At 40.5% G+C, this 14,575-nt stretch overlaps 1 protein-coding gene across 1 annotated transcript in view; it reads left to right on the top strand.

Moving 5' to 3' along the window:
• b4galt2 (UDP-Gal:betaGlcNAc beta 1,4- galactosyltransferase, polypeptide 2) overlaps positions 1 to 14,575 on the top strand; it is a 173,820-nt gene that overhangs the window by 60,988 nt on the left and 98,257 nt on the right. The window contains exon 3 of the mRNA XM_017702703.2: positions 12,112 to 12,347. Coding sequence (XP_017558192.1) covers positions 12,112 to 12,347 — 236 coding nt within the window. The remainder of the gene's footprint in view (positions 1 to 12,111; positions 12,348 to 14,575) is intronic.

Raw genomic sequence — 14,575 nt, 5'->3', positions numbered from 1 at the left:
TTGCCGCCACATACACGTACATTGCATTACAGAGCTCCACCGCTCATATTAGACTGTGTAACATGGACGTCGCTCAATATTCCTGTCATGGAATTATGCCACAGAATGTTATGGGTTAATTGCTTTCGTTCCAGTCATGTTGCTGCTACTGAAGTGCATGTGCTGTGCAAGTGTATGCATCGCCTGACTAATGTAAATGAGAAATTTGCCATAATTTGTCTCAGCCTCATCACATGCAAGTGGATGCATTCAAAGTGGATCACACCCAGTAACAAAGCATTTTAATAGAAGCACTGCACTAATGATGTATAGGGCCTCCCTTCGTGCTCAAAACATTGATTTTGTGTGGCATGGATTCCATATGATGTTGGAAAGATTCCTTTGAGATTCTGGTCTGTGTTGACATGATTGCATCATGCAGTTCCTGCAGATTTTTAAGGTGGATTAGATCTGGTGGCTGGGAAGTTCCACTGAAGAACGATGAGCTCATAATCTAGTTCATAAAACCAGTTTGAGATGAATTGTGACAGGGTGCATTATCATGCTGGAAGCAGCCATTAGAAGGTGGGTAAACTGAGGCTGTGAAGGGAAGCACATGGTCAGCAACAGTACTCAGCTGAGCTGTGTCATTCAAGTGATGATTGAGTGGTATTAACGGGTCCAAAGTATGCCAAGAAAATAAATTGTGTTGTTTTGTGACAGAATTTATCACAATAACGTTATATTCTCATATTGCCCAACCCTAGTAGAGACTATTATGCATGAAAATCCCAGGAGAGCAGCATTTAGAAATGCTCAAACCAGCTGTCTGGCAGCAACAATCATGCCATGGTCAAAATCATTGAAATCACATTTTTTTCCCCTGTTCTGATGGTTAATGTGAACATTATCTGAAGTTGGTGGCCCATATCTGCATGATTTTATGCACTGCACTGCTGCCACACAATTGACTGATTAGCTAATTCCATGAGTGACTAGATGTACAGGTGTTCCTAATAAAATGCTCAGTGAGTGTATAGTGAAGGCTTGCTCTTTTATTTTTTTTTATTTTAGAATCTTTGAAAGTTTATGCATAGTTTGTTAGAGTTTGGACTTCTCTAAATCCTTGATTACTTGATATATCATCAAAATAATACATTTGTAGGCTTCTGGTGGTACATCCATTTAAACCAGTGCACAGCTCTGGTCCTAGACCTGCTCAAGCACACCTGATTGAACTCCTCTGTTATTATTCAGGTTTTGAAGGTGTGTTTGAGTATGAGAGCTACTAAACTGTGCTGGACATCAGCCCGCCGGGACCAGTTGTGCACTCCTGATCTAACTGTTGGCACTTTCATCAGAGGGTCTCAGGTCTCCAGTGATGGTAGAGCATCCATGGCCCTCCCTCTTCCACCATCATTCAGCGCAGTAGTAACGTGGGTGTCTGTTAGGTGATGCAATAGAAGTGGCAGTAACCTAATTTCTAATCAGCATTATAAGCTGAAAAAAGAATTTTCAGAAGTGCCGAACTAGGAAGAAAAGATTGTTGTTTGTTGACTTGCTAGAACTGACACACTGTTTCATAAATAAATCTACAATCAAATTTGTCAACAACTTGGCCCACACCTCTAGCGTAGCCTTACGCGTAGGCTAATTTTGATGTTTTTGATGTTACGGCTTTCACATTATTGCAGCAACAGCAGGCATGACGTGAATGTACAGAAGTGACGGGGATTTTTTTCTATTATTTAAGTAAAGTATTTACTCAACTCTGGTCAGCTGACTGTTGTGATTTGTGGTGCTCCAAATGTGTGTTGTCAACAGGGAAGTTGCAGAGTCTAAGGACAAACTTTGCAATGACAACACTCCTAACATGGTTGGAAGGATCTGTCTTCCGCCTCTCCGTTTCTTTTTAAATGGTCATTCATCAGCTGTTAAAAATGCTGACAACAATTGATCTGCAATTAGCTCATATCGGTCATTAATACCAGCACACCGATTTATTGGTCAGACTCTTAATGTTCACCTCTAAGTGTGCTGCTGTTTCATAAGTGGTTGTTTGAAAAGCCTGTTAGCCTTCAGCCTCCCAGCTTGATAGTGTTGTGTGACAGGGAGAAATCTAGCTAGCAGATGGGAATTGGCCATGACTGAATTACGAGGGAAGATTACTTTGCTTGATTACGAATATGACCAGTAGTGACAGCCCTTATATTAATAACTATTTACCCAGAAACCCCAGAGCCATTTTCTTAGAACTCAGCATCTGGTCAGCGGTAAAGGTCAGGTCCAGGTGAGAGCTTTACTCACTTTTTTGGATTTAAACAACGCTCCGGGCTCTTAACGTGGGGCCAGATGATTGGATTGGGCTTGTCCTCCACTTTGAGTTAAGTAGATTTTCAGATACTACTAATCTCCCCCTGGAGCTGGAGACCTGTTCTGTGCTCTTGCTGGAATACATGCGAGCCACGTTGAACTAGTGTAGTGTTTTGACAGGATTGGTCTGTTCTTATGCACTCCCTCTATACAGTATGTTAATCTCCCTCTCTTGTGCTCTCTCTCCCTCTCTTATGTGCTCCCCCACCCTCCCTTACTCTCCCTCATTTGTATTGCTCTTGCGTAACCTGCTGGCTTGTGGACAGAGACAGTGGGAATTCTCAGGTAGCCATAAGGCACAGGTAATAAACATTTTTGGTAACGAACTCCTGTTCCCTCGACTACAGCACTCCAGTCCAGCACGTTGCTGACTTCTCCCTCAGGTGCTTGGATCTTATCACAGCACATCAAACATCAAAACCAAAGCAGAGCTCAGAAGTTCTATTTTTAAACCCTCATGCTGATGGAGCTTCAGTAATAAGTTGTTGGCATGACACGTGTGCGCCAGCAGCTGAATGACTGCAGGCAGCTGTTTGTCTACCCCCTCTACCCCCACCCCCTCCTCTCCTGCTTTCATCAATGGAGTCTTTCTGTGCAGTGTGAGCGGATAGAACGCTGTGTTCAAGAACACACACACCGTGAACAGGTGTTTTTAGAAGCTGGACTGTATGTTTCAAGCTCCTCGGAGGAGGATCAGCTGGTCCTGGATCAGCTCCCCTGTATGTACAGTATGAGATAAAAGTCTAGAAACATCTAGTCATAGACATCAAAGCTTTGAAAGAGAATATCTGGATTTGCTACAGTCAAAAATAAGGCTAATAGACCCACCCTACTTTACTAGCTTAAACATAGAAAATACTCCATACAAGCTATCATCGAACTAACACTCCTGTGCACTGACTGAAATGAAATTGTGAGTTCTGTTAAAATTCAACTTATATACTAACATTAGCTACTTAAACTGTAGGCTTCTCCAACTAAATCAACTTCACTAATACAACCCCAATTCCAATGAAGTTGGGATTTGTGTAAAACATAAATAAAAACAGAATACAATGATTTGCAAATCCATTTCAATCTATATTCAATTGAATACACAACAAAGACAAGATATTTAATGTTCAAACGGATAAACTTTTGTTTTATTGTTTTTTGCAAATATTCACTCATTTTGAATTTGATGCCTGCAACACGTTCCAAAGAAGTTGGGACAGGGGCAACAAAAGACTGTGAAAGTTGAGGAATGCTCAAAAAACACGTGTTTGGAACATTCCACAGGTGAACAGGTTAATTGGAAACAGGTGTCATGATTGGGTATAAAGGCAGCATCCCTGAAAGGCTCAGTCGTTCACAAGCAAGGATGGGGTGAGGTTCACCACTTTGTGAACAACATTGTTGAGAACAACGTTTCTCAATGTGCAATTGCAAGGAATTTAGGGATTTCATCATTCACTGTCCATAATATCATCAGAGAATCTGGAGAAATCTCTGCAAGTAAGCGGCAAGGCAGAAAACCAACACTGATTGCCCATGACCTTCCATCCCTCAGGCGTCACTGCATTAAAAACTGACATCGTTCTGTAACGGATATTCCCACATGGGCTCAGGAACACTTTAGAAAACCATTGTCAGTGAACACAGTTCGTCGCTTCATCTAGAAGTGCAAGTTAAAACTCTGCCATGCAAAGCGAAAGCCATATATCAACAACACCCAGAAACGCCGCCGGCTTCTCTGGGCCCGAGCTCATCTGAGATGGACTGACGCAAAGTGGAAAAGTGTCCTGTGGTCTGACGAGTCCACATTTCAAATTGTTTTTGGAAATCATGGATGTCGTGTCCTCCGGGCCAAAGAGGAAAAGGACTGTCTGGATTGTTATCAGCGCAAAGTTCAAAAGGCAGCATCTCTGATGATATGGGGGTGTGTTAGTGCCCATGCCATGGGTAACTTGCACATCTGTGAAGACACCATTAATGCTGAAAGGTACATACAGGTTTTGGAGCAACACATGCTGCCATCCAAGCAACGTCTTTTTCAGGAACGTCCCTGCTTATTTCAGCAAGACAATGCCAAGCTACATTCTGCATGTGTTACAACAGCGTGGCTTCGTAGTAAAAGAGTGCGGGTACTAGACTGGCCTGCCTGCAGTCCAGACCTGTCTCCCATTGAAAATGTGTGGCGCATTATGAAGCACAAAATACAACAACACAGACTGTTGAGCAACTGAAGTTGTACATCAAGCAAGAATGGGAAAAAATTCCACCTTCAAAGTTTCAACAATTAGTGTCCTCAGTTCCCAAATGCTTATTGAGTGTTGTTAAAAGGAAAGGTGATGTAACACAGTGGTAAACATGCCCCTGTCCCAACTTCTTTGGAACGTGTTGCAGGCATCAAATTCAAAATGAGTGAATATTTGCAAGAAACAATAAAGTTTATTTGTTTGAACATGAAATATCTTGTCTTTGTAGTGTATTCAATTAAATATAGGTTGAAAAGGATTTACAAATCATCGTATTCTGTTTTTATTTATGTTTTACACAACATCCCAACTTCATTGGAATTGGGGTTGTACATTTGACTAAGCTGGTTTGTGGGGGGTATTTTGGTGAGGTTCTTATGATGGTAGCTCAGTATGCAGCAGTTAGATGTTATCTTTCATGTAGCAATATTTGAATTTTGCCTATGTAATGACTTTGTAATTCCTGAGACCCAGCAACATTTGTTGTTGCTGGGTCTTAGGAATATTATTATTAGGAATATTATTATTTTATTATTTGTTGCTATACAGCCTTTTGTTTACCACAGAGTATGATAGCATTGATTTTTGAAAATATCTTTCCCTTTTTATTCAAAGAGAATACCTGCTTAGACCTGGAAGCAGTTTAACATTTATTAAATCATAGTGCAGTGTTTAAAAATGATGGCAGTATCTTAAAATGATAGGTCAGATTTCCACGGCTGAACAGCCAAATAGACACATTCCATCCATTTATATTTTAGAGGGGTTTGCTGGTATTGTGGAAGCTCACTGATGGGTGACACTAAAGAAAAAGAGGGAGAAATCAGTGCCAGAGAAACTGAGCATGTTAGCCACTTAGCAACAGCTAAGAGCTATCACACCACAGAAAACCAGTCCCTAACTCTCAGATATTCTCGAAATGGGTGTCATTTTAGCCAGAACTAAGCCTGTGTTATGATGTGTGGCATGCTTAGCCTGCTAACTAAGCTATCTTTTGCTTAGCCAAAATGCTACAGCCCCAAACACCACAGAACAGGTTAGATGTTGGCTTTCTGTCGCTCCAGCACGAAACACTCAACGTTTCCTCTCTGACATTAGATTTTATCATTTATACTTGTTTCAGCAGAGCACCAGGTAGTCAGAATGAAACCTGTACTGTGTGTGGCACTGTTTGGGTCTGTAGCCTGCTCGATACGGTAAAGTTAGCCAATCAAGCTACCAATCCAAACACCATGCAACAGGTTTCATTTCTCTTTTCTGTCCCTTCAGAATAGGTTGCTGGATTTCAGTTTTGTCTATTTTGAATCATTATCATCTAAACTTGTGTCGGTGCTTTAGTTAGCCAGAGTCACATATGTTCTGTGGTGAGCAAAGGAGAACTAAACGTACCTAATATTATATACAGTGGAAATGCTTGGAAGCTGTTTAAAGTTCTGAAACAACATGTTTCTTTCTATTATGGGCAGGACACTGACTACAGAATGGTACCTATAAAGTTGTAAAATGTTAACATATTTTATATTAAGGGTTATTAAAAAAAAGTAAACATTTTGGTTAGCAATACATGTATAGAATGGCATTTTACTGTTTAATCTGCTGTAAAAACCAGTTTCAAGCATTAATGTAGAAAACATGAAGTACTGTGCAAAAGTCTTAGGCAGCTGGGAAAATTGTTCAAAAACTTTTTATCTTGGCAAAACATTCTAATGGAGAGATTTACATATCTTTTTGTTAGATGACTAAGACTGTACATCTAATCAGGTCTTAGTGTCTAACCATTTGACTTTCTACTGTGCAATCTTTCATTAGTACATGGCTGTTAAGATATGATTTAAGTTTAGCTTTCTATGATGCATCAGTTCCCCCTCCTGCTTTCTCTTGACTCTAAAGCTTTTATTATTTATTTATTTATTTAATCCAGCGCCACTAATTAAAACTGGCCAGATCCATCACCCTTATTGAGAGATCACTTCAAAGGGACCTTTGGAAAGATAGGGGACGGAGCCCAGCGGAGCTGCATGCTCAATTTATTGAGAGAGGGAGGAAAGGCTTGTAATTAGGTTGGCTACTGCCACATCTCATAAAAAGTGTACACACCAGTCCCCTTCCTGTACATCCTTACCGGGTCTGTGAGGAACAAGCAATTACACCATATTTATGGAAGTGCTCAGTAGAGGCCGAGATAGTCAATGGTGGAACATAAAGGCAAGTAATGTGATTATAAACATCAGACTGTGAGCATTGTCATGGTGAGAGAGAGAGAAGCTTGGCTGAAGAGATGTCCTCTCAGGAGAAGCTGCTTTATCTCTGGGCCAGACAGTGAAAAAGGGGAAAAAAAGGAAAAAAAGAAACTCAATTACATCCACAAGCCGTCTCCTGCATACTGACCTGGCTGCCCTGGCGCTGCTTATTTTAATGATGTGGGCGAGGAGCAAACAGAAGCTCGTATGCCAAAGCACTCTTCGCACAGGCAACTCCATTAAGGAAATTTTTACCCAACCTATGCTCGTCAAGTTGTGCTCTAGTAGTGTGCAAGTATGTGTTTGTCATGCTGAGCCATGCTGTCCTGTCTGCTATCCTTAGATCAATAGTGCTGGGATGGTGGTGGAATTGCTGCTTCAATGTGTTGGATGAGTTTCAGTCAGGTTGTCGTTGATTGGCACAGAGGAGCTTTATTTCAGAGCGGGGAATTGTGTAACGTCTGAATATGAACTAATCTCTGCAGAGTGCCAGTCTACTACATAATGAGGAACTACTCTGTGTTTGATCATTTGTCAGAGCTAAAACGTGTTAAGCTCCTACAACTGTCTGTCATTAGAAGGTATTCATTTAGTGGGCCAGTGGGTCAGCTGATAGGGCTTTATGGTAGACCTAAAACATTTATGGAAATTGTGATTTTTCTGACTGATTGGGATTTAAGTTGTAATTTTTTTTTTCTCTTCTATAAATGATCTGAATGAATGAAATATTCTCATTGAATACTTTGTTCTGTACAAGGTTGATTGTGCTGACAACAAAATCACACAAAAATCATTAATGGAAATCAAATTAATTAACCAATGGAGGCCTGGATTTGGAGTCACACACAAAATTAAAGTGGAAAAACACACTACAGGCTGATCCAACTTTGATGTAATGTCCTTAAAACAAATCAAAATGAGGCTCAGTATTGTGTGTGGCCTCCACATGTGACCTCCCTACAACGCCTGGGCATGCTCCTGATGAGGTGGCGGATGTTCTCCTGAGGGATCTCCTCCCAGACCTGGACTAAAGCATCCACCAACTCCTGGACAGTCTGTAGTGCAACGTGGTGTTGGTGGATGGAGCGAGACATGATGTCCCAGATGTGCTCAATCGGATTCAGGTCTGGGGAACGGGCGGGCCAGTCCATAGCTTCAACGCCTTCATCTTGCAGGAACTGCTGACACACTCCAGCCACATGAGGTCTAGCATTGTCCTGCATTAGGAGGAACCCAGGGCCAACCACACCAGCATATGGTCTCACAAGGGGTCTGAGGATCTCATCTCGGTACCTAATGGCAGCCAGGCTACCTCTAGCGAGCACATGGAGGGCTGTGCGGCCCTCCAAAGAAATTCTACTCCACACCATTACTGACCCACTGCCAAACCGGTCATGCTGAAGGATGTTGCAGGCAGCAAATCGCTCTCCACGGCGTCTCCAGACTCTGTCACGTCTGTCACATGTGCTCAGTATGAACCTGCTTTCATCTGTGAAGAGTACAGGACGCCAGTGGCGAATTTGCCAACCCTGGTATTCTCTGGCAAATGCTAAGCGTCCTGCACGATGTTGGGCTGTGAGCACAACCCCCATCTGTGGACATCGGGCCCTCATACCATCCTCATGGAGTCGGTTTCTAACCGTTTGTGCAGACACATGCACATTTGTGGCCTGCTGGAGGTCATTTTGCAGGGCTCTGACAGTGCTGCTCCTGTTCCTCCTTGCACAAAGGCGGAGGTAGCAGTCCTCCAAATCCAGGCCTCCATTGGTTAATAAATTAGATTTCCATTGATTTTTGTGTGATTTTGTTGTGAGCACATTCAACTTTCTACAGAACAAAGTATTCAATGAGAATATTTAATTCATTCAGATCTCAGATAAAATGGGCAGTAAGCTTCATATCTTTATCCTTAATGAATCTAGTTTATAGTTAGAGTTGCTGCTATAGTTATTCCTCCAAGGGTTTATCAATTGATATGATGTTCTTTTTAAATCTGCTCCTTCCCTTGTTAAGAAATGATGTTTATAGAAAAGGCTAAGAGCAAGGTCCCATTACCATCTCAGCACAGCCATGCAGCTCTTCTCTATGAATATTTAATGGATTAGACACCTCCACTAATGAGAACATGAGAAGCCCAATGGTATTCTGGGTGTTGTAGGGCAAATTAGGAGTGGGTTTTAAGTTTACGTTTCTGATTTAGCTGACACTTTTGTCCAAAAGTATCTTATGTTTGCCTAATGCAAGAACAGCTCCCCTTGCAGCATATTTTTAACGGCACAACATTGATCACCTGTAAATCAAACCCATGATATTTTGACTTCGCTGACAACTCCTCAATCAATACCAGTGAGATAGTGAAGCTGAATATTGTGAGACTTATGCAAATTGTGTGTGGGCATATTATCAAGTTGTAATCAGTTACACCTATGGCTTACGCTCTAGTGATTGATTGTCCCCACGTAAGATCCATGGATCAATCATAAACGAGTGAATGGGGGGGAAGGAAAGTAACTTTCCTTCTGTTGGTCGCTTCAGCATTCAGGTCAGACCATCATACTGTTTTCTTGTCAGTTCTGTTATTTGAAAACACCAGCTGCCCTTTAGATTGCATATTGTATATGCTTGTATAAGCATTTTATGAGCAATAGAAATGGTCCAGAATTATTTGGAATTAAATCATGTTACATTAACATATATTCAGGTTTAGGATGTTTTTATCTTTTACTTAATTACTGTTTCAAAGATACGAGGATGCGTACTGATGACAGCAGTGTATTGAAATTATAACTGGTATTTGGTGTTTCTAATGATAATAATAGTTATGCATTTAAAAATGAGTTTCAGTTCAAATTACGTTTACTGTCTATATATTTTATATATATATATATATATATATATATATATATATATATATATATATATATATATATATATATATATATATAAGTGTGTGTGTGTGTATGTGTATGTGTGTGTGTGTGTGTGTGTGTGTGTGTGTGTGTTTCTATATAATGTTTATATATTGTCTGTGAAAGCAATAGCCCTTTTTATCACAGGTATGGGGTAAAATTAGGCATAACACAAAACTTTCATAAATGGCACCAAGCTTGTATCAAATGGTGATGTACATTTCTAATTGCTAGTAGTCAGTAGATACCAGTAGATAGTAGTCACCCGTCACTGTATATTGCAGTTCATTTACTTTTTGAGTTTTTGTCATATAGTTATGAACAAGCTACAGCATTGGCCATGCTTAACATCAAAACTCCACATTTTAAGTAGCATTCTGTTTTGTCCCAACCTAACCCTAACCTAACCCTTTCTGCAGCTGTTACACCCCTACTTAAAAGACATTCAGTGGACTACCACCACAAGGACAATGCTGATATCTGCCTTTGCTGTATCTGCCTCTTGTGTTGTGTTAGCTTCAAGCTAACAGTGCCAAACTTTTGCACTTCTACTAACGATACAAATGTTTGGAGTTTATAAGTAAGGGTGTAACAGTACATATATTCATCCCAAACCATCACTGTACGTGCGTTACAGTCATTATGTAGTCATATCAAGATTTTGCAGTATGTGTGAAGATTGATGAACATAGTACAGAACCAAACTTTAAAAGCATGAGTTCCACCTGGAAACCTTAAGCTGTAAGTTGTTAGCAGGTTTGCAGCAGCGCTCCATGGAGGACCCTTTCTCTGCAGATTGTCTATCAAGAGTTCATAACTGCAGCAGCGCTGAAACCCCTGACTCCCGATCAGCTGTGAGGCTGAGTTTGGGGCGTTTGAACAGAGAGTGAGAGTTAAGGAAAGCACCTTTTAATGTAAATAAAAAGAGAGGGGATTAAAAAAAAGAAAAAAGCTGAAATTAGATTAATGAAACGAGACTCATTCCTAACCCCAGCCTGCAGTATTTTGCCCCTCTAATGAGTTACAGCACAAAGCCTCGCAAAGTTTTCTATTTTGTCTGCTGCTAACTTCAGAATCACAACTGAAGTTGAACTATTGCTGTACAGATTAATTTCGGTGGCTTTCCCCATCGAGTGCAAATGACAACAGGCTGTAGCAACTACCTGAGGGTTAGGGTTACTAGATGGAAGAAATCGCACTACTGTCTGTGCAAAATCAATGAAAAGGAATCTAGCCTTATGCATTTGGGTGTTTTGTGGCTTGTTCCATTGTATCATACTCAGAACTGTGATGTCCAAACCGTCCCTTCTGCAGCTGTTACGCCCCTACTTAAAACATTCAAGTAAGATGCTTTTACTTTAAATTGTAGCGTAGGGGGTATACAGACGCCTGTGCAGATGCCTCAAAGTCTGTGCCAGTAGCGCAGCTTTGTTTGGAATTGCCTCAGCAATCAAAGTACAAGAAAGGAAAATCGCTCTTATTTCCAGAGGGAGCAAAGATGCTTTTGTAAATCTCTAGCATGGCCATATCTACTACAGCACCCCACCAGGGGTTATGAATGAGGATCCAAACCTGGATGATGGTAACTAAAGCCCCCAAACACAGTACCTATCTGGACTGCTCCAGTGTTCACATAACCTGTAAGCATTAAAATTATATACTTGAAAATGCAAACGAAAACCTTTACTTACTGTTTTTAGAACTAAATACAATCTGGCTACACATAAAGCATAATGGGAACCAGAGCGTGCTTGGACGTTATGTTGCAGTTTCAAGAAAAAAATCATTTCAAAGCTTAACCCTGAATTATAATTGGCTATCAGCCAGATTTATCAGCCTTTTTCTAAGGCAGAGGTGTTCAGTCCTGTTCTTGGAGATCTACCACCCTGGAGAGTTCAGATCCAAGACACCTGGCTCTGATATGCTCCTGAAGGCCTTCATTATCTGAATCAGGTGTTTTAGATTAGGAGTCGAGCTAAACTCTGCAGGGTAATAGGACCAGTTTTGGGCACCCTTGTTCAAATGGATAAGAGATAAGTGTAAACAAGCTGGGTTCTTGTGTAGGGTATATTGAGTACCCTTTTGGCCTTTTTATTTCATATACGTGCTGATGTCCTTGTCCCTAATTTGCATTGGCAGTAACAGGGTACATTAAGAGTAGTTGGTTTCACTATGTAATAATGTTGAAGTTTCATAGAACTGAAGTGAATTCAGAAGATCCAATTACATTGAAGGAAAAATGTATTGGGAATGTAAATGGGAAAAAATACCCAACACTTTGTCATAAGTATTTTAAATTGCTGTTTTTTATAATTTCCTTCAGCATGACTGAATACACTAAGACCTCATTAACAGTATATATTCCCTTTGCAGTTGGCCGTCTCCTGATCGAATTCAGCTCTCAGATGACCATGGAGAAGGTACAGAAAGAGAATCCTAACGTGACTGAGGGGGGCAAGTACACGCCCCTGGACTGTCGACCCAAGCAGAAGGTGGCCATCATCATCCCATTCCGGCACAGAGACCACCATCTGAAATACTGGCTGCACTACCTACACCCCATCTTGCGGCGGCAGAAGATTGACTATGGCATCTACATCATCAACCAGGTGTGTGTATGTGTGTGTGAATAAGTGTACATGTCTTTCATGCTGCATTTTTGCAAAGTGTATTCCAGAAAGCTTCTGACCAAGAGGGATGGCAATATGTTGTCTTACTAAAAGGCTGGAGAACTCATTAGCCTGGGTCATGCAAAGCTGCTCAAGGAGCAAAACATCATAAGTCAAAAGTTTGTCACTATTTGTCTTAATCTGGAGTAATAATGTGCTCAGTGAGGCTGGAGGATCTGAGGGCTCAGCAAAGTGCAAACAGGGCCAAAGAGTTTCTGATTGATGTAACTTGCAGAGTGAACTGTATGCTAGACAACATCTCTCTCAGCTTCAAATGCTGGGCCAGGGCACTGAAAGTAGGCCAGCACTGAGTCAGTATATATATATATATATATATATATATATATATACCTTTTTGTCAGTGCCAGTTCCACCCACTAACTAGATCTCCCCCAATCACACAGTTCTACCAGGCTGGGACAGTGACTGTTGTTTCTGTTATGTTAGCTAAACGACTGCATTAGCTGGTATCGCACTGAGAGATGGGGGGCAACCCAGATAGAGCGAGGCCAATAATGCTGTCTTGGACACTCGGCCATGGATGGATGTGGCATCCCCAAAATCATGATCTCCTGGTGATAGGGCGAACGAGTTAGCAAAGTCTCTAAAAAACATCCAGCTGAAGATGAAGGAAGAGCACAAGAATGTAAGCTAGAATGGTATGTTGATGTACCATTGCTATATATAGAATTTGCTAAGGTGACATAAACTAGTAAGACAATTAATGCTATTAGTGTGTATGCTAACTGCCAGAGAATGAGTGTTTTTGCTTGGTTTTTCACTGTCTGGAAATGATGCATGACACTTCCACAGGCGGTTCAAATATACATAGCCTTGGTATTATACATGCACTGTGTTGTTTGTGTGAGTGCGTGAGCGCAGAAAAGTGCACAGTATTATTTCATAGTAAGCAGGGTAGCTAATTAGCCAAATTAGGTGCTTTAGACTTTTAGACTAGCATAAAATGGCCAAAAAGACAATTAAATTGTTAATTAACTTTTCCAGCCATCTCTCAAGCAGTGGGGGGCTGAAGAAGAACTGCGAATTCCATTGATTCCCCTTTGGGTCCGTTCTTGTTGTTGTTGTCAGTTCTAGTTGTTTTTGAATGCGCTATGGAAAAACGAAGTTTTATTATTAATAATAATAATAATAAGAAGAAGAAGAAGAATACTGATAACAATAATAATAATAGTAAATGTATTACATATTACATAAATACAATAAATGCGTTCATGAATTTAAAGAATAGGATAGTTACGTTACCTATGTATACTTGAGGAAAGGAGGCAGTCATTTAGGAGGTACTAATTTACCGCAGCTGCGGTGTGTAAAAATTTCCTGAACTGAGTGTGTTTCCAGTACAGCACCACACAAATTGTGTTAACCAGTGTTCGGATGCATTTTATTCATTGGTGTGGAATACAAATATTAATTTCCTGTCAGTCTGTAATCCGGTCTCTCTAATGAGCTGTCTGATACCAGCTGGGAGCCACTTTTTACATACAGGGCATCTTCAGGAAGTGTTTTTTTTTGTTGTTTTTTTTTTTGTGCAAGGGTTTGTTTTCAAACATTTTCAGACAAGCATTCTTTAAGGATTGACCATGTGATTTTTCCATACCTGTGTGAAACAATTTATATAACAAAGATACATAATGATACTGTGGTATTTTTAATTTTGCTTATTGAGGTACTGTATGTATTCACAGACACTTATCATCTGATCATGTTTAGATTTCTGCAGTTACCTGATTTTTCAAATGGTCATGTGAACAGCACACCAAGCATATACAGCATTTCTTAGATCGGAGTAAGGTCCCGTTAAGAGATCTGAGAGCTGGATTTGAGCTCATAATCAGATTTCTCAGTGCATGTAAACACTTACTCTGATTTCTTTCTGATTTTTTCAGTCTGCGCATGTGCACTACTGTACTGGAAATAAGCAAGCCATGTTTAACACAGCACCCACAAGATGCCAACAAAACACTTTTGGAGCAACACTGAAACCAACTACATGCTTTTTTTTTTTTTTTTACATTTTCTTGTTGGTGTGTGTTCATATTTTCAGGAAAAGTCGCGGGATGTTTTGAGAAAAGCTGCGGCATGAAGTTTGGGTTTTGTGTTACATTTACCTCACGTCTTATTCAGTGAGTTTGTTGGCTGATTGCTCA

The sequence above is a fragment of the Pygocentrus nattereri genome, chromosome 2 (genome assembly GCF_015220715.1).
Source record: "Pygocentrus nattereri isolate fPygNat1 chromosome 2, fPygNat1.pri, whole genome shotgun sequence".
Classification (NCBI taxonomy): domain Eukaryota; kingdom Metazoa; phylum Chordata; class Actinopteri; order Characiformes; family Serrasalmidae; genus Pygocentrus; species Pygocentrus nattereri.
Note: the sequence above shows the minus strand (reverse complement) of the source record. Positions and strands in the feature narration are given on the sequence as shown.